This window comes from Panthera pardus, unplaced genomic scaffold, assembly GCF_024362965.1.
Source record: "Panthera pardus isolate Hobbes unplaced genomic scaffold, ASM2436296v1 HiC_scaffold_21, whole genome shotgun sequence".
Taxonomy (NCBI): Eukaryota; Metazoa; Chordata; class Mammalia; order Carnivora; family Felidae; genus Panthera; species Panthera pardus.
In genome coordinates, this window is record NW_026526777.1 from 48,026,686 (window position 1) to 48,046,944 (window position 20,259).

The 20,259-nt window shown below is 39.3% G+C and overlaps 1 protein-coding gene and 1 non-coding gene across 4 annotated transcripts in view; both read right to left on the bottom strand.

Annotated features, from left to right (window-relative positions):
* Positions 1 to 20,259, bottom strand: part of SOAT1 (sterol O-acyltransferase 1) — a 79,240-nt gene that overhangs the window by 14,683 nt on the left and 44,298 nt on the right. For all 3 annotated transcript variants that reach the window (XM_053909216.1, XM_053909215.1, XM_019426459.2), the window contains 8 exons: positions 8,359 to 8,507; positions 7,453 to 7,512; positions 4,766 to 4,873; positions 3,602 to 3,884; positions 2,801 to 2,879; positions 2,209 to 2,290; positions 1,885 to 1,930; positions 1,093 to 1,222 (listed from right to left, as the gene is read on the bottom strand). In XM_053909216.1, the coding sequence (XP_053765191.1) occupies positions 1,093 to 1,222; positions 1,885 to 1,930; positions 2,209 to 2,290; positions 2,801 to 2,879; positions 3,602 to 3,884; positions 4,766 to 4,873; positions 7,453 to 7,512; positions 8,359 to 8,507 (937 nt within the window). The remainder of the gene's footprint in view (positions 1 to 1,092; positions 1,223 to 1,884; positions 1,931 to 2,208; positions 2,291 to 2,800; positions 2,880 to 3,601; positions 3,885 to 4,765; positions 4,874 to 7,452; positions 7,513 to 8,358; positions 8,508 to 20,259) is intronic.
* Positions 13,909 to 14,011, bottom strand: LOC128778916 (U6 spliceosomal RNA). Its single transcript, XR_008424778.1, has one exon. It is a non-coding gene; the product is annotated as a U6 spliceosomal RNA (small nuclear RNA).

The window sequence follows — 20,259 nt, forward strand, 5'->3', positions numbered from 1 at the left end:
CGAACATCTAGCTGTTTTTCAATACTCAGTATCAAATGTCATGTCCGATGTGATGCGAAGTTCATCAGCACCTTGTTCATCCCAGTTAATATATATTACGTTGTAACCTATATTATACATTATATTGTGAAATATCCATTTATATGCCTACCCCTTTCATTCACCTGTTTATTCAAAAAATATCAAAACATATTTATGGAGCATCTATTATGTATTAGACAATATCGGAAAGACTGTGATTGGCTGACGGGCTGTAAGACACAATCCTTGATCTCAAGGAATTTGCAGCCTAGTGAGGAAGATATGCATTTAGTACATATTCTATTAGAGGGACAGATAAAATAATTTATTGGAGTAAATCTCGAGGGACAATCATAAAGGGTTACCTAGGAGCATGGGAGAGGGAAAGGAAGAAGGAAGGTAATAAAAGACATAACCAACATTTAAGAGGTAGAGAAAAAAGAAAGTAAGTAAAGGAAACTGTAAATATAATTAAACTGCAAGCTTCCAGAGAGTAGAGTATGTGTGTCCAGTTCACTACTAGGTCCACAGCACCTGGCACATAATAGGTACTCCTACATCTCTAAAAAAAGAACTAAGTGGAATGAATGAAGTTAGGAGATAGAGGTATGGCCAGAAAGACAGGAGAGTAAGAACAGGCGGCAAGAGGTTTCCAAACGTGGTCGACAGCATCCAACAAATGCTTCCTGGAGAGGAAACAGGATAAAGGCTAAACCATCTACCAGATTTAGAATCAGGAGGTTACCAGTGATTTCAATAAAGGCCATATCTGCGGCCTGGATAGAGTCAGAGGAAGATTACAGTGAAGTGGACAGTGAACGGGAAGATCAGGTGTAAATATGGACTATCCACAGTCACAGAAAGCAAAACTTGAGTGGAAGTCAGAAGACAAATGGGAAGACTGGGCTGAAACTGGAAGTATACTTACTTAGGAGACAGACAGAAAGAGGGTGACATGGGTACAGATGTACAGATGAGTTCATAGCAAAAAGCAGGTAAATCAAAAAAGTGCATATTCAATAGCCCTCTTTTTCCTGCATCAATAGCCACGTTAACTAGTACCCATGTTACCTGGCAAGATGGAATTAAATACACATAGGACCAGAACGCGAGCGCTGAAGGGCTCCTGTTTGATATTCCGAAACAAGGGGGTGCAGAGCCTTTCAAAGATGTAGTACATATAAAAAAGGCAACCAAAAACCTGGAAAATAAAAGGACATACTAATCATGGCTTGATAAGGAAAGACGGGGATTTTTTTCCTTCAATAGAAGAGAAATGTGACCCTCAGACTGATGTTTCCATCTGTGTTCCATTTAGTGCTACTACATAAAGTTGCCAACCTACAATCCTTCACAGATATTACTCAAGCCTAGTTTCTATCATACCTTCTCTCAAGCCTTTACCAAATGACATACCAAACCCTTGGAACCTGCTTATCCTGCTACATAAAACCCAGAACAGAGGAACTTATTTCATAAATGGGTATTTGGTTGAGACAAGATTTTAAAATGGAAACTTCTGGGATTTATGATTCTTATCATTCAAACTATACCCACACATATATTTCCCAAAATAAAAAACCATAAGGGGAGGGAGAAATAAATGTAAAGGCTTACTAAAGTTACCAAATGAAATGACTTAATTAAAATAAATTCTTTTACTGAAAGAAATGACTTCTGATGTTGACAAAACAAATACCATTTACTGTACTGGTAACATTTTAAAAGACTTCAAAAAGCGTTCCAGAGTCCCCAGATGACAAGAATTTACCAAGAGCTTCAACAGATTAAATTAGTATTATAAATTTGAATCCCCATCTCCCACCAATCAACAAACCTTAGGTGGTTAAAGAAAAAATTCACCTGTAAAAACTGCATAGCGACATAACCCCATCTTACAGTGGGAGTCCTAAAAAGGAAGAAACAAAGTAAGTTTTCTAAAGAAAGTTAATGAACACAGAACATCATTTCTGGCATAGGAAATGCCTGTATAATTCTGTCCAGAATTACTGCAATCGAATTGGATTGCCAGAATCACCATTTGGGGCTTTCCCATGCCAGCATGAGAATTAAAACTCATCCTATACTCTTTATAATCCTGTATGAACTGGCCCCTGCCTACTATCCCACCTCACTCAGGCTACACTTCTGGTGCTCAACACTCTTCGAACCTCACGCTACCATTACCTGGGATAGTTGTCACGGTAGATGAGGGTAGGAGCAAACAGGAAGTACAGATACTGGTTGACTGTGGGTACTGGAACAGTCTCTGGAAAAGGAAAACTGTGGTTAGATCAGACACTCTTCAACTTCTCCTGGCAAAACTAAAAGGGAGAAGAAAGCACACAATAGGGAAGAATAAAATGACTTCTCTTAGCCCACGTCACTTCTTCCTGATCTCCCCAGATGAAGACTTCTTATTCTTATACGGATTCAATATTACCGATCTATCTAAACTAAGTTATTCCTGTGACTTAGAAATACCTTCTAGAGTTTGAAGCAGCAATTCAAAGGGAAGCACACGTGGGTGTAATGAGTCTATTAACATCCTATAAAAATAAGACCAAGTGTAAGAGGCTGGTGATCAATGTTTTTCAATTGTAGGTACGAAGGCAAAACGGGAACAATCAGGAAACAGTAAGACAGTCTTCCAAATCAGTATGGATCCTACATATCTGAAATCGAACATAACGTCTACAGAATGTAATAAGCCATCCCACTAAATACCAAAGGTTGAAATATTCTATTGAATAATCCTTGACCTAATGAAATTACATACTTGATTTCTCCTTAGCTGAATTTAGTACCCGAGGCACATTCTCTCTGACAAATGAATAGGCCTTCATTATGAAACGAATCTACAAAAGGAGGGGGGGGAAAAGATGAATTTTCTACCATCGTCTTGTCTCCATAAGCAACCCCAGAACATCACTAGATTGTAATCATATAAAGAACTTCCTAATTTTGCATACACCAACTCAAGTTCACTTTTATGGAATAAAACAAATGAAAAACAAACTCTAAGGAAGGACATGTTATTACTCAAATTATTTTGCATCTAACAGCATTTTATCTATTACAACCGTATTACTGTAAGAAACAAAAAACCTATTCAAACAAAGTTTCCTGAAATAGTCCTTCCCATTAGTCACACAGAACATTACAGAGAGCCAATGTAAGTCAGAAAATTCTAAAGGGTGTATGAACAAAATAAATCCTTGATTCAGATGGGAACCGTATATATGACAGAACAATGAATCGGACACCTCAAAGGTAGAGTTTTTAATTACAAAAATATTTTATACTTTAAATGATTTCTACACGTGTTCAAGAACAAAATTTGAATTCACCCAGCACAGTTCAATATAATTACCAAGAATCAGAGGATACTGAAACTAGTATGAATTTCAAGATAGGAGATGATCTAGTTTACCACTTTAATTTTATAAATAATAGCACAAAGAACCAGATAGAAAGATGTATCCAACTAATACAACTAAAAATAACAGAACATCAGTATTATTTTAACTAAGTTAAAATAACTAAGTTGCACTGCACTGGGCAACATTCAAAACCTTACCTGTTCAAGTATGACAATGCTCCGGGAAGCTGGTGGGAGCGTGTAAGCTAATGCAACATATGTTGGTCCCAAACCTAGAACTCCTATCAGGAAGCCCATGAAAAGGAAGCCATGGATGAGACAATGGACCACTGGATGAGAACTCTGGCTGTAGCCTCTGGCCCAATGTTGAAAGAGGAAATAGGGAATTGAAAGCGTACTCAAGAACATGGTCCACCACGTCCACATGGCAATAGGAAATTTGCCAAAAGCGTAAGATATGAGATTGAACTCAAGCACCAGCCTAGGGAGAAGAAGCACAGAGAAAGAACACAAATTTTTAATGTGCGTTGACTCACAGAATCCCAAACTTTCAGACCTAAAACTCTGAACCTTAGGAAACACAACAACATTAATCTACCCTAGTTGTGGAGGTAAGAGCTGTGCTAGAGAGAGAACTGCTCCAAAGCCTCTGCTTCACAATGTATCCCAACAACAAATTTTCTAAAAGCCCTAATATAATACAGTTTTTGAACATAAGGTACCCAAGATAACCTAAAAGAATAAAACTTTAAACTTCCTGTGATTAGATTCTAACATTCATAAATTTTCAGTTCTAAGATATTATAAAGTGAATATCTAAAGTATTGAAATAGCAATCACTGTTACGTCCAAAAGATGATTTTTAAGAATAGGAATAATTCAAAACTCTACTAATATACTATTAAACCATTATGTCAAAATGTGACTTTCTAATAATGCACATAATTCAATGTATGATTACCACCCTATCATTTTTAAAGTTATAATTTCATTTTTACATTAAAAAGAAATGTTTTTCAAGCATAATTCCAATAAGCTACTTATTTTTAGTAACAACCTGAAATGCATACCGTAGTAGAAAATTGATAAACAGCATATACACAATTTTCCCATTTAGGAAAATTATTTAGAAACTGCTAAAATGTACTAAAAAAGACCATTTGAAAAATAAAACTAATGAAACTTCCAATATTCCATTTAGTTGTGCTCTTGAGAGAGAGGAATCTCATCCTCCAGTGAGCTGCTCTGGGATTTCCTGAAGCAAACTTAACCAAATCACCAAAATTTACCAAAATGTAAATGTCACAAAAGCTCCCAATACCCCATGCAGGAACTAGCCAAACATTCGTTTTCTTGCCTTACCTTCCTTCATCAATGTAATCTACTACGAGTGTGCTGAGGATAAAGAGAATGAGCAGGGCAATAAACATGTGATATATTGTTCTGATGTGGTCCACCTCAAACAGCTCGCTGTAAATGCAGTTCAAACCAATAAATTAATTATCTATATTTAATTTTAAAACACCACATATTAAACACTTAAGGCAGTTCGGCAGGGGTTTAATCTACCCTTGAATAGTAATCATGAGCAAACATCTCCAGTAGTAATCACAGAATATTAAATCTGAAGCAGAGATAGTCAATGACATGACCAAGGTAAAAACTTAATGTAAAAGCTTAGCATAAAGTTCTAATAAAATGATACTGCCTTCTAGAAATAGCATGGATATCAAACATTTAAAACAAATGATGGGCATTCTTGAAAACCTGCCAGAAGTGGCTGTTTTGTAAGTAGGCAAAAGGCAATGAAAACAGGAAACACAAAAGCTATTCCAAAGATTACAAGTTTTTTTTTTTTAATCTTATTCTTACATTCCACTCCCTACACTTAACTTACATTAAGTGCTATCTATTTCCAACATGTTAAGATTCACATACATGTGGGGAGCCTGGGTGGCTCAGTCTGTTGAGCGTCCAACTTTGGCTCAGGTTGTGATCTCACCATTTGTGAGTTCGAGCCCCACATGGGGCTCGCTGCTGTCATGCAGAGACTGCTTTGGATCCTCTGTCCCCCCTCTCACTGCCCCTTCCCTGCTTGCACTCTCTCTCTCTCTAACATTTTTAAAAAACATAAAAAAAATTCATATGTATGCATTTCTATAACGATGATAATCAACCCCTACCCTACATATCGATAAACTTAACCATTTACAAATGCTTTTATTTTCTATCCTCATTGATCTTTTCATTTAATATAGGGCTACTTTTAAAATACAGCAATGACTTTCTAGATGACACCTTCTTAAATAGGTATTTTTTATATTTGACTAAAACAAGTTTGTTTAGCTTTGTTTTTGCAAAGATGTATGCTCGTCATCTAAGCAACTTTTCGATGATATTTTAGATTGCCCTGGATTAGGAATCTTCAAATTCTAATAAAAACCCACCTGAGCCATAAAATATTTCCTTGGTTACAAAAATGTTTTATAAGGGCACCTGGGTGGCTCAGTCAGTTGGGCGTCCGACCTCGGCTCAGGTCATGATCTCACAGTCTGTGAGTTCGAGCCCCGCGTCAGGCTCTGTGCTGACAGCTCAGAGCCTGGAGCCTGCTTCAGATTCTGTGTCTCCCTCTCTCTCTGCCCCTCCCCAACTCACACTCTGTCTCTCTCTCAAAAATAAATAAACTTAAAGAAAAATGTTTTATAATTATCAGATACTTGAATGTTATTTTTTTATATAGCACAATTCTATCATTAAAACCTTCATTACAATGTTCAAAATCATTTATTTTCCCTTTTATGTGAAAAGCCTGCATTTCCCCCCAGACACAGATTTTAAAAGATAAATTTCTTCAAACAACAGTGTGGCAAACACTGAAACTGTATTCTATATAACATAACAGGTCCAGAAAACTGGCCTTCTTGGGGTGCCTAGATGGATCAGTTGGTTAAGTGTCCAACTTTGGCTCAGATCATGATGTCACAGTTCGTGAGCTCAAGCCCTCCGTGGGGCTCTCTCTGCTGTTAGCACAGAGCCTGCTTCAGATCCTCTGTACCCCTCTTTTCTTCTCATCAAAATTAATACAGATCAAGTTGGCTCACAGAAAGCAAATTTTGGTAAGTAGAAGATGGTTATTTTTTTCTGTTTTGAGAGAGAGCGAGAGTGCGTGCGTGGGATGTGGTGTATGGGGAGGGGGGGCAGAGGGAGAGGGAGAGAATCTCACGCAGGCTCCACGCCCAGCTCAGAGGCCAATGCAGGGCTCAATCCCAAGACCATAGACAACTCCAAGACCATAACCTGAGCTGAAATCAAGAATCAGATGCCTTAACCAACTGAGCCACAGGCACCCTGAAGATGTATTGGTTTTAAAAAGCACATTAAGACACTCAAGGTAATTTTTCACCAGCCCAACTATTTTAGATGACCTGTACTAATGCAGGTGAAATTATAGTAGTCTGTTAATGAATATATGACTGAGTAAATAAATAAATGATCTACTCAGAGAATACTATAAAAGAAACAATCATTACCTACCCAAAGTACACCTTTAATTTGCAGTTCACAAATGAGGTCGCCACGATTAATACACATTGCTTGATTTTTTTTTTTTCCATAAAATTCACATAATCAGGATCCTAAACTAAGTTAAATCTGAGAAAACTATCAAGTCTCTGGGCTGGCTAGCCAAAGACATGAAAAATATTCCAAGAAGGCACAAACACCAGAACTCTCATAATGGGGTTTACCTAATCAGAAAACTTTTGTTCTAGCTTTTTAAGTAATAGGTTCTCTGCATCACAACTTCAAGGAATTTATCAGAGGACAGTTAACCATTGTTACCGCTAACTCCTCCTTTGAAACTAGACATAGAACCAGAAGATCACAGAGGAGGAAAAGAGACAGCAAGTGTACAAGAAGTATCAAAACCAATGATTTATATGAATACAGAACAAACTCACTAAACATGTGTAGATTAAGCAGTGATTTTAATAATCAGAACACTTTTAATTCAAACTAAGAATTTAATAAAAGCAACTAAAAATACTCACTCTAAGAGGGACCGCCTTACAACAAAAATCTTTCCATGTTCTGGAGGTGCTCTGAGATCTCTGGAAAGAGCAAAAAATTAAATTAAAATATAAACACAGCAAGTATTTTAAGACATGTAAACCTATAGATAAGAGAAACTATAGCATACAACATTAATAAAGCAGCTTCTCACTATGACCCAGGCACCATGTTAAGGGTTTTATGCATGTTGTATCATTTAATGTTGAACAATGCTGTGAGCTATACACAGGCCTATCTGGTTAGGAAAGAAGAGATGTCACTAGAGCAGGGTTCAAAGGCTCTCCATAGCCCAGCCCCTATGGAAATGCATGCCTGCCATCACACAGACAGCCACTCTCTTCTCCTAACAGGCCTCTAGCCCTGCTCCAGTTCACACGCTGTTACTGGCCTGTCCTCTGAAACTGCACTGAAATTTATGATGCCAGGGCACCTGGGTGGCTTATTGGCTAAGCATCTGACTCTTGATTTCGGCTCCGGTCATGATCTCGCATTTTGCGATTTTGAGCCCCACTTTGGGCGACCGCAGGCCCCACTTCAAGTGAGCATGAGCCCCACTTTGGGTAAAAACAAAACAAAAAAACAGAAGCCCCACTTTGGGTGAGCCCAGCTTCTCTCTCTCTGCCCCTTGCTCACTTGCGCCCTCTCTCCCTCAAAAAAAAAAAAAAAAAGGCATGGTCTTAAATGAGGTACATGTTGGTTATAATCCTCATATTAAGATGAAGAAACCCACCCTTCAAGTGGTTCATTTGCCCAAGACAACACAGAGCTAATAAAAAGTGGTATTAGCATGTGAATCCAGGCATTTTTCCTGCAGTCCATATTCTGACTACTGAGCATGATCAGAGTACATGTTTGCACTAAAAGAAACTAATATTCATACTTACTTAGCTCTATGGTTTTTATCTCCTTCAAGAACAGAAAAGCTTGTGATGGCACACCCACCACTGTCTAATGATGTTGATTTCTCAATGAGATTGTTCACAAAATCATCAAAGTGACTGCCAACTTCCTTCATAAAAAATGGCTTCAATTCCTAAATTTTAAAACAAATTAAAAAAAAAACACATTAGGAACTAGCACATGCTTGCAGGTTATTAACATTTTTCCAAAGGATTCTCTTAAACAGAGCTACATCAAAAGAAATCCATGTTTCCAGACTCATTCTATGAAGCCAGCATTACTCTGATTCCCAAACCAGACAGAGACCCAGCAAAAAAAGACAACTACAGGCCAATATCCCTGATGAACATGGATGCAAAAATTCTCAACAAGATACTAGCAAATCAAATTCAACAACATATAAAAAGAATTATTCACCATGATTAAACAGAATTCATTCCTGGACTACAGGGCTGGTTCAATATTCACAAATCAATTAATGTGATACATCACATTAATAAAAGAAAGGATAAGAACCACATGATCCTGTCAATAGATGCAGAAAAAGCATTTGACAAAATACAGCATCCTTTCTGAATAAGAACCCTCAAGAAAGTCAGGATAGAAGGAACATACTTAAACATCATAAAAACCATACATGAAAAGCCCACAGCTAATACTACCATCCTCAATGGGGAAAAACTGAGAGCTTTCCCCCTGAGATCATGAACACGACAGGGATGTCCATTCTCACCACTGGTGTTGAACATACTGTTGGAAGTTCTAGCATCAGCAATCAGACAACAAAAGGAAATCAAAGGCATCAAAATTGGCAAAGATGAAGTCAAGCTTTCACTTTTTGCAGATGACATACATGATATTATACATGGAAAACCCGACAGACTCCACCAAAAGTCTGCTAGAACTGATACATGAATTCAGCAAAGTTGCAGGATACAAAATTAATGTACAGAAATCAGTTGCATTTTTATACACCAATAATGAAGCAACAGAAAGACAAAGAAACTGATCCCATTCACAACTGCACCAAGAATCATAAAATACCTAGGAATAAACCTAACCAAAGATGTAAAAGATCTGTATGCTGAAAACTATAGAAAGCTTATGAAGGAAATTAAAGAAGTACAAAGAAATGGAAAAACATTCCGTGCTCATGGATTGGAAGAATAAATATTGTTAAAATGTCAATGCTACCCAAAGCAATCTACACATTCAGGGCAATCCCAATCAAAATTGCACCAGCATTCTTCTCGAAGCTAGAACAAGCAATCCTAAAATTTGCATGGAACTACAAAAGACTCCGAATAGCCAAAGTAACATTGAAGACCAAAGCGGGAGGCATCACAATCCCAGACTTTAGCCTCTACTACAAAGCTGTAATCATCAAGACAGCATGGTATTGGCACAAAAACACATAGACCAATGGAATAGAACAGAGACTCCAGGATTGGACCCACAAATGTATGGCCAACTCACCTTTGACAAAGCAGGAAAGAATATCCAATGGAAAAAAGACAGTCTCTTTAGCAAATGGTGCTGGGAGAACTGGACAGCAACATGCAGAAGAATAAAACTAGACCACTTTCTTACACCATTCACAAAAATAAACTCAAAATGGATAAAAGACCCGAATGTGAGACAGGAAACCATCAAAACCCTAGAGGAGAAAGCAGGAAAAAACCTCTCTGACCTCAGCCGCAGCAATTTCTTACTCGACACATATCCAAATGCAAGGGAATTAAAAGCAAAAATGAACAATTGGGACCTCATCAAGATAAAAAGCTTCTGCACTGCAAAGGAAATAATCAACAAAACTAAAAGGCAACCGATGGAATGGGAAAAGATATTTGCAAATGACACATCAGACAAAGGGCTAGTATTCAAAATCTATGAAGAGCTCACCAAACTCCACACCTGAAAAACAAATAATCCAGGGAAGAAATGGGCAGAAGACATGAATAGACACTTCTCTAAAGAAGACATCCAGATGGCCAACAGGCACATGAAAAGATGCTCAACGTCACTCCTCATCAGGGAAATACAAATCAAAACCACACTGAGATATCACCTCATGCCCGTCAGAGTGGCTAAAACGAACAAATCAGGAGACTATAGATGCTGGCGAGGATGTGGAGAATGGGAACCCTCTTGCACTGTTGGTGGGAATGCAAACTGGTGCGGCTGCTCTGGAAAACAGTGTGGAGGTTCCTCAAAAAATTAAAAGTAGACCTACCCTATGACCCAGCAATAGCACTGCTACGAATTTACCCGAGGGATACTGGAGTGCTGATGCATAGGGGCACTTGTACCCCAATGTTTATAGCAGCATTTTCAACAATAGCCAAATTACGGAAAGAGCCTAAATGTCCATCAACTGACAAATGGATAAAGAAATTGTGGTTTATGTATACAATGGAATACTATTTGGCAACGAGAAAGAATGAAATCTGGCCATTTGTAGCAACGTGGATGGAACTGGAGAGTATTATGCTAAGTGAAATAAGTCAGGCAGAGAAAGACAGATACTGTATGTTCTCACTCCTATGAGGATCCTGAGAAACTTAACAGAAGACCATGGGGGAGGGGAAGGGAGGGGGAAAAAAGTTATAGGGAGGGAAGGAGGCAAACCCTAAGAGACTCTTAAATACTGAAAACAAACTGAGGGTTGATGGGGGGTGGGGGAGAGGGGAACGTAGGTGATGGGCATTGAGGAGGGCACCTGTTGGGATGAGCAGTGGGTGTTGTATGGAAACCAATTTGACAATAAATTATTAAAAAGAAAAAGAAAAGAAAAGAAATCCAATGTTCAGTGAGCTCACAGAAGTAAAAACAGAAAACTGATTTCCACAGCCAAGCTGCAGATGCAGAAATGGCTATTGAAAAAGCAACATGCTAATTTATGTCTTTTGAAAAATTTAACCCTTTTATGCATCAAAGTATCAAAGTAATCCCCTACTAAACGAACTTCTACAAAAGATGTATAAGAACAAAATAACAGAAATGATAAAAATGACAATCTATTTCTCTTCCAATTTTTATGTGCAAAATAACAGAAAGTAAAAAGTCAGTTTTATGGCATCGTTATATAATTTAAGTCCCTTTTCCTCTCAAGCCACCCCTACACCCACAAAGACCCACTGTTTATATTTTAGGTCATGTCATTTCCACAGGATATCAACATTTATACGATAATATTTGTTACTACCTCCACAACTATATATTTACCTAACCGTAACACACGCACACTTTCACAACATAAAATTGTTATATATTTTGCTCTCAAACTATTTTTACCATCTTAAAACTTACATATCCACAGTTTTTAAAAAGTATGAACCAAAAACATATTCTTCAGGTTATAACGGGCCACCTATTATAGGTATTCAAATTGTAAATTTGTGCTTTTTTAAATTGGTAGGACTCATACACATAAAGGAAAAAGTCTTACAATTGTTTCAAGAAATAAATGCTCATTCCCCTAACTAAACTGTTTAGGTTCAGCCTAAAATATCACAAGTAGCATTTTTCTAGGTTGTGTTACACTAAGAGTTTGACTAAGTCTTTAAAAGTAAGCCTAAAAATATCAATGTATCTAATGGAAGCACATGAAGGTCTTTCAAACTGTGACAGGGAAACTAAAGGGATCCCATGAAATACTGCTTTTCTGTTCCTTTTCCTACTTCTATTCTTACTAGGACTCATACCCCTGCCTTAGATACACCTTACAGATCAGATAATGTAAGCCCTCCCTATAAAGGTCAAGGAGTTAGTGATTTCTTTGGAGTCTTGCAGCACAAGAGATAACACCTAAAAGTGACCAGGTGGGGTGGTCATGACAGATTTTCCATGTCACCAGACCACAATCCTCAATAAAAAACCTGGACTGCAAGGAAAGACAAGTCTCACTCCTCTTTCCAAGTTTCCCAGACACTCCTTTATCTTCACTCTTGGTGTTCAATAAACTCTGTTCTCACTTCCTCTCAGTGGGTGTTGGATTTCCATCTTGCACAAAGCCAAGGACCCTCCTGGCTGGTCCTGTGGGACACCCCCTCTCTCTGGGTCCTCAGACCCAGTCCATCTGCATCAAAACTGCTCCCGCAATTCCCAAATGCCTTTTGGGTCCTGAGCAGTGAGATTACACTAAAATCCCAGCTGCCGCAAGACAGCAGACAGAGATGGAAAATACAAAATATACACATATAAACAATACACAGTGGACCACCTAAGTGTCACCTGAGCAACATACAGGATATCAGCAAAGAAAGCAAGTAGGAGATGACTGGAAGTGTCTTTTTTGAACTGGGAGCTGAGCTGAAACCTCAAAAATAAAATAAAATAAAATAAAATAAAATAAAATAAAAAAAGGAAAAGTGCCAGAAGGAGACGATGTGATGAAATGGAGAGAGATAGGAAAGTATGAGCCAAAACAGCAGAAGTGAACCACACAGGCTGCTTTTAAGAACAAAATATTATTAAGGACCTATGTTCCCTGGAAGAAAGAATAAAAAGCTTTATAGAATTATTTTTTCATATGAAGGTTACCTCCTAGTATTTTATTTTAGTTCTTTTGCCTGTTCCATTTCAATTATATGTCCATCCTCATATTTTGAAATTTTTCAATAGAATGTTTCCCCAACAAACAAAACAAAACCAAAAAAAAGTGGCAAACAAAAAAGGTGCGTTCTCATTTAATCTCTAGAGTTGGACTGATTAATAAAGATTTTTTTTTTTTCCGGCTCGTATGAAAATGTTGTCCCATGCAGTTCCAGGCACTAGAGATAAAATGAACAAAACCAAGTCCCTGTCTTCATGGAGCTTAAAATTCCAACGAGGGTACACAGGACATAACAGAATGCAGGCCAGGTGTTTCGGAAAGAAATAATGCAAAGGTATTGGGGATGGGGGGTGGGCAGGGGAAGGTGTTTTTCACAGAGGTCAAGGAAATTTCGCCTCAAAGATAGTAGTACACTGGAGAAGATGTGAAGGAGGTAAGAGGACAAGTTAGTGAGTATCTGTGGGAAAAGTATCAGGAAGAAAAAAGGATCATTGCAAAAAACCCTGAGGCGGGAACACCCTGAGCTAATGTGAGAAATATTAAGGAAGCAGAATGTCACAGCTGAAGAGGAGTGATAAGAGTTGAGGTCAGAAAGAAGGAGCGGTGGGGCTGGCTCAGATGGTCGAGCACGTGACTCCTGATCTCAGGGTCATGAGTTCAAGCCCAAAGTAGGACGCAGAGCCTACCTGAAACAAGAAAAGGAGGAGAGGGAGGCAGGATGGGGGCGGGGGGCTACCCAGCATAAGGTCTTAATACTCTGCTCCCTATTCAAATCAGACCACTGAAATTTTGCTCAGCATTAAAAAAAGAAACCTGCGGGGCGCCTGGGAGGCTCAGTCGGTTACAGTTCCGTGTTGGATTCTTGATTTCAGCTCAGGTTCTCAGGGTTCTCGTGGTTCGTGGGAATGAGCCCCAGGCAGGGCTCTGCAAGGACTTTCCTTAGAGAGTCAAACCTGCAGCAGGGTATGCAGACGCCTGCTACAATGTGGCTGTCCACTGAGTCCGCAGGTCATCCTTGCGCAGGGGCCATGCTGATGTCCGCATTGTGCCAATTTTAGTATATGTGCTGCCAAAGCGAGCACACGGGCCGTCCATTTAAATTCAGGATGCTGTGCGGCCCTTGTTAGAACAGCTCCTTTGTTTAAGTAGGCTCTACACCCAATGTGGGGCTTGAACTCGCAACCGTTGAGATCAAGAGTTGCATGCTCAAACAAAATAAATAAACTTCGGAAAAAAAAAAAAAACTTAAAAAGTCAGGCGGGGGCACCTGGGTGCCTCAGTGCGTTAAGCATCCAACTCTTGGTTTCAGCTCAGGTCATGATCTCACAGTTCATGGATGAGTTTGAGCCTCGCTAGCGAGGAGCCTGCTTGGGATTCTCTCTCCCTCTTTCCCTCAAATATAAATAAATAAACTTAAAAAAAAAATTAAAGAAAAAAAAAAAAGCCTGGAATCTTGAAATGTGGCAAAGGGAGTCAAGCTGTTCCTTTTAGCTAGGATACCTCATATTCTGGAACCAGTCCCCTTCCCAATTAAGTACTGGCTTAAGTAGACCAGAAGCAAGAAAAAAAAAAATCATAATGTTACATAAATGTCAGTAAGAATCGTTAAAATCAGGTCCTAACCCACCCAACTCAAGGTGAATAGGGTACAGAGCCAGCTTCTTTTGTCACAAGCTCTTGGCCTTACATACTACAACCCCCCAGACAAGCCTTTGCCTTACACTCCAAAGACCTTGCAGCCTCTGGTCCTGTAGTGAGCAAAGTACAATCTCCCAACCCTCACCCTCTTCATCAACTGTACCCTCTTCTTTTCCCCTTCCTTCTCTCCCTTTTTTCTCCATACTCCAAAACTCCTACCTTTTCTTCTTTTCCAGTCGCTCCACAAATAAGAGCGTCCCCTTGCTCTCCCAACCCACTATCCAATCCCCAGAACCAAACCCAGTTGGAGGACAAAGAGCACTTTACTCAGCACCTAGGGTGATAAACAAGACAGACACAGCCCTGCTCTCACTGAGCTCACCGTCCAAAGAAGAACAACATAAATTATTAATGTGCAGGGAATACCACAAAGTGGCATTGAGAGTGATGAGAAACAGAAAGAGAAGAGACAAGGTAAAAGAATTAAATCAGTCATCCCAATAGCGTGAGGGCCAGTAGAAGGTGGTGACAGATGTCAAGCCTCCTTGTAACTTGCTTTCACAATCCCCTCCCCCCCACATATGGCCTCAACCACTCATACCCTGGACAGGACAGAACACTTCTTGGGGATGCTGAGCTAAAAAGGTACCTTTTTTTTTTTTAAATGTTTATTTATTTTTGAGAGACAGTGAGCATGTCAGCAGGGGAGGGCAGAGAGAGAGGGAGACACAGAATCCGAAGCAGGCTCCAGGCTCTGAGTTTGTCAGCACAAAGCCCGGCGCGGGGCTTGAACACATGAGCTGTGAGATCATGACCTGAGCCGAAGTCGGGTGCTTAACCGACTGAGCCACCCAGGCGCCCCCAAAAGGTACTATTTTAATATGGTTAACTTATGTCTCCTTTTCCTGAGGTAGAATTTATATGCAGGTAGGAAAAAGATATCTTTAGTGTTGAGTAATAAAGTAGAAAAACACACGCTTTCAGCTAGGCAGACCTGGGTTCAAATTCTACCTCCACCATTTGAGTGTGGCCTCAGGCAAGCTATTTCACTTTTACCACAGTTACTCATGTGCAAAACTCAGACAAAAAACATCTAACTTGCTAAACTGTGGTGTGAAAAAAAAAAAAAAGTCCCGAAACAAAAGCCCCTGCAAAAAATGCCCAGCACAGGATCTGACATAGTTACCACCCTACAGACCGACATCTGCTGCTCCGACCCAGTCAGAGCTAACCAGTGAAGGAAAAACAAACAGACAAACAAAACCAATGTAAAATAAAAATCGTGCTGTAATGATTTATCATTTTTTATTTAAATTCCAATTAGCTCACATACAGGGTAATATTCGTTTTAGGTATACAATATAGTGTTTCAACGTTACCCGGTGCTCGGCACATCAAGTGCCCTCCTTAATTCCCCATGGCCTATTTACACCGACCCCACCCCACCCCCCATCTGGTAACCATCAGTTTGTTCCCTAAGGTTGAGTCCATTTCTTGGTTGGCCTCTCCCGCTCTTTCTCCCCCTTGGCTCATTTGTTTCGTTTCTAAAATTCCACATGAGTGCAATGTCTCTCTGACTTATTTCACTTAGCATCATACCCTCTAGCCGTATCCACGTCATTGCACTGTAACTATTAAAAGGTTCAAATCTACCACGTTCCTATACACAGCACCGTATCCACAAGATGTCTAATACTCATTACTTAGTGCCCAGATTTGTCCTTTTTCTGAGGAATCAAAGTTAACAGAAGCTGGGGCCACCCAGACACAAGGAAGAACTCTGTTGTGGACACGGAGTTTCCTCAGCCTCCTCATTTCATGGATCCAAATACTGATGAAAATAGTGACTGCTTGTTACTGTCACTCCCCTTGTAAGAGCAAATATAGAAAAATACAGAACAGTGCTCCACTTCTGCCTTTGGAGTTCGTCCAGAACAGGAGACTGTCACTAATTACAGAACTTCACAGTGTGATCACTAGAAATCTGAATAGCTGGTATCAGTAACCTGAAAAGGAGGTTGGGGTGTTACAGGCTTCCTAACTTGCTTATGTTCTCAATTTCATCTCTATTAACATTAATTTCACCCGGCCCATGGCCCATGATTGTCCCAGCACGATGACAGACAGACGGAAGGACGACCAAAGGAAGGAGGCAGGCAGTTAATGAGAAACTAGAAAAGCAGCGTGCTTCATCTATTTAAACAGAATCACTGTATTTTAAGAGCCCCAAGAAACTTCATTTTTTAAAAACGATTTTTGAGTGGAGTTCACACACAATGTTACATTAGTTTCAGGTGTACAACACAGTGACTCGACAACTCTATACGTGATGCTGTGCCCACAAAGGTAGCTACTATCTGTCACCACACAACACTTTTACAATATACCATTGACTATATTCCCTAACCTGTGCCTTTAATTCCCATGACTTCCGCATTCCATTAACTGAAGCCTGTATCTCCCACTCCCTTTCATCCATTTTGCCCATCCCCCCACCAGACCCCCTCTGAAAGAAACCTCATTTTTAAAAATAAGCAGCTGAACTGGACAACCTCTAAGATTCTAACAATGGGGAACAACCATCATGAAGCAAAGATCCTATGGTCCAAACGCTTAGTGAAGGCGTGCATGAGCGATCAGAGATGAGGCTGAAGAAGCAAAGGGGCCAGACTGTGACAGACCTTCAGGCCATTATAAGAATTGTTCGTTTTATCATAAAGGCAACAGGAAACCAATGATTTTTTTTTTTAATGTCTATATATTTTGAGAGTGCATGTGGTGGGGGGGGGGGGGGGTGGCAGAGAGAGAAGGGGAGAGAGAAGCCCAAGCAGGATCTGGGCTCAGCACCGAGCTGGACGGGCAGGGCTCAATCTCACAACCGTGAGATCATGACCCGAGCAGAAATTAAGCCTTGGGCGCTTAACCAGGTGACCCACAATGAGGTTTTAAACACATTTTATAAGCATGTTCCGATTTGCATTTTAGAGAAATAATTCTTCTAAAAAGCCTTCCAAGTACAGGTTACCCTGAACTGAGTTTTAAAACGAGACAAGAGCAGGGTCAGTTATGGATAGATAAAATCACCCCTTCAAAGGCACAGAGGCATGGAAAAAATAAAAAAGTAAACAGAGAAAGAAATACAAAGTACAAATACATACTGAGGACGGTGTGTAAAAAATTACACCCTGACTCCAAGGTCACATTGCTAGTCCATGAACTTATGTCTCTGACTCAATGCCCGGCTTTGCACAGAGAACTTTTAACCTCACAGTGGCATGGAACCGGAAACCTGACCTTTCTGAACAAAACAGATAAGACAATAGTACAGGTAATATAATGTTTGGGTCTTAAACTAAATTAACTCCTCAAGAGAGGTTTCTCCTAACAGTTCACACTAAAGCTACTGTACTTTATTCGTTTCCTTCATAGCACTTAATATCATCTAACATTATATACATTTCTATTTTTTGGTGTCTTAATGTCTGCCTCCCCCACCTGACTTTAAACAGTATGTCTTCTGGTTAACCACTGTACATCTAGCTCTCAGCAAAGCAACTTGCAAGACTGTTTACGTGTTAAGTGTATTTCCAAACAGCTTTGGAAACCAACCCCTAGCAGTGAAACTCCTACTCATACCACTGCTGACTACTCAATGTCTATTACAAAGCAGAAAGTACTTGTCTAGAAGAATTCCCTCACCCTGATTTCTTATTAAAAGCTATGAAGGAAAAGGGACTAAAAATCACTACTGTTGCTATTGTTAGTAATGGCTGTGACTTAATGTCTGTGATACTGTGTTAGGGGCCTTTATATATTAGTCTTAAAACAATCTTCGTAAAATCGGCAACATAATTCCTACTTTACATAGGAGAGATCTAAGCTCGAACAAATCAAGTAATGTGACTTGCCCAAGGTCACAGACCTTGTAAACTAGAGAACCAGGATTAGAACCCCCGGTCTAGATGACCTTAGACATCATATAACATTATATCACTTTCTACCATACTGGAGCTAAAATATTTTCTTTATGATTAGCACCATAAACCAAAAAAGCAAAAACCTAAAAAAAAGGGAACAATGTACATGTAGCCTGAAAATAGTAGGTAATTTAATAAATTAGTCCCATCACAAAATTTCATGAAATTTGCATTTCATTTCAACGCACTAACGTAGAAGAGGTTTACAGTCATAGTGTATTATAATAAATTCCTCCTCCATATTTAAAAAGAAACACTTGTTTGCGAGTTAAGTCTTGAGTGTAACTACTGCATAATCCTTAAAACAAGAAGCCGAAGGTTCAAGATAACCCAGTGGCTAATGAAATTAGAGCTCTAAATTATAATCCCTTTTATTTAAAATAAAATTCATCCTGAGCTGTCTCCCAACTTAAGTCAGACCATGATATTCCTGATATCTTATTTTTATCAATCTAAACTGAGGTGAAACACATTTATTTATCTTCATCTGCTTAAGCAGCTCCCTCATCTTATCCAAATGATGTATTTTGCTATTTCTCATCATCTTTACCAACTTCCTAAGCCATCGTTAAACGCTAGAAAACCAGGAAGTGTCATAGTTAACCAATGATACATTCATACGAATGACTATCATGAAATCATTTTATATCATATTGTCAAAGAACATTTTAACACACAAAAAAACCCCACAAAATGTTTAAAAATATATAACTGAACATATAAATTGTTGCTTATTTGCCGATGTATCTATGATGTACACGCCTACATGTGTCTACACTGTCTGCATGGATCTGTGTGTATGATGGAAGAAAGAAAACAAAATACTGGGGGGTAGAGCAGAACCAGAATGTTCGGTGATATGCAGAACATTACCATCTGACTAGTTTCGATGCTTTGGATTCTCACTAATGTAAAATAAGGAGTAACTACCACCTATAAGGTTTTCAATAAAGCCTAAAATTATGTAACTTCTTACCATAAATAGCAACTTACACTGACACCACTTTATAGCTTCCAAAGAGCATTTTTAAAGTATCTGATTCAGTTGTTGTTCCTCTGTTAACCTAGTCTATACAGAGCGTTCTGAGCCAGCATGAGGACAGAAAACATGACTTCTTCAGAATCCCAGTACCTAACATATTGCCTGACAAAGGAACCGACTAGTTGGTAATTCAAGGAGCTAGATTACTGAACATTCCCTGAGAGGGCAATATAACAGGCACCTATCTGCATTTTATAACCGACGAAACCCTAAGAACAATAAACTGATTTTCCCAAGGTTCATCAAAGGAGACTAGAGACTGACTCATCTACGCATTTAGGCAAAATGAGAAAGGGAAATACCAGAAGGCTACAGTCACACAGCCAAAAGATTTGACCAGAAGGTCAAGGGAAGGAAAGTAGAATGGACAGTTGTAGTAGAGGCTGTTAGGTGTCAACCTACTTTTCTTCCTAACTCGATCCTGCTCCGTGAAACTTAGATGAAATGGCTGGAATCCTTTGGACAACAAAAAAGAGGATCACAGCCTACAATGGTACAGCACAGAGGTAGAAGGGACCAGGGTCCTGGAGGGCCACAGAGTCACCATAACCGTCCTAGACTTCCCACCTCTAGATCATTTACATGAGAGGGCAATACACATCTATCTTGTTTAAGCCACAATTATTTGTGTTTCTCTTGTGTTTATCTTGGGTGAGCACAACCTAACCTCAAA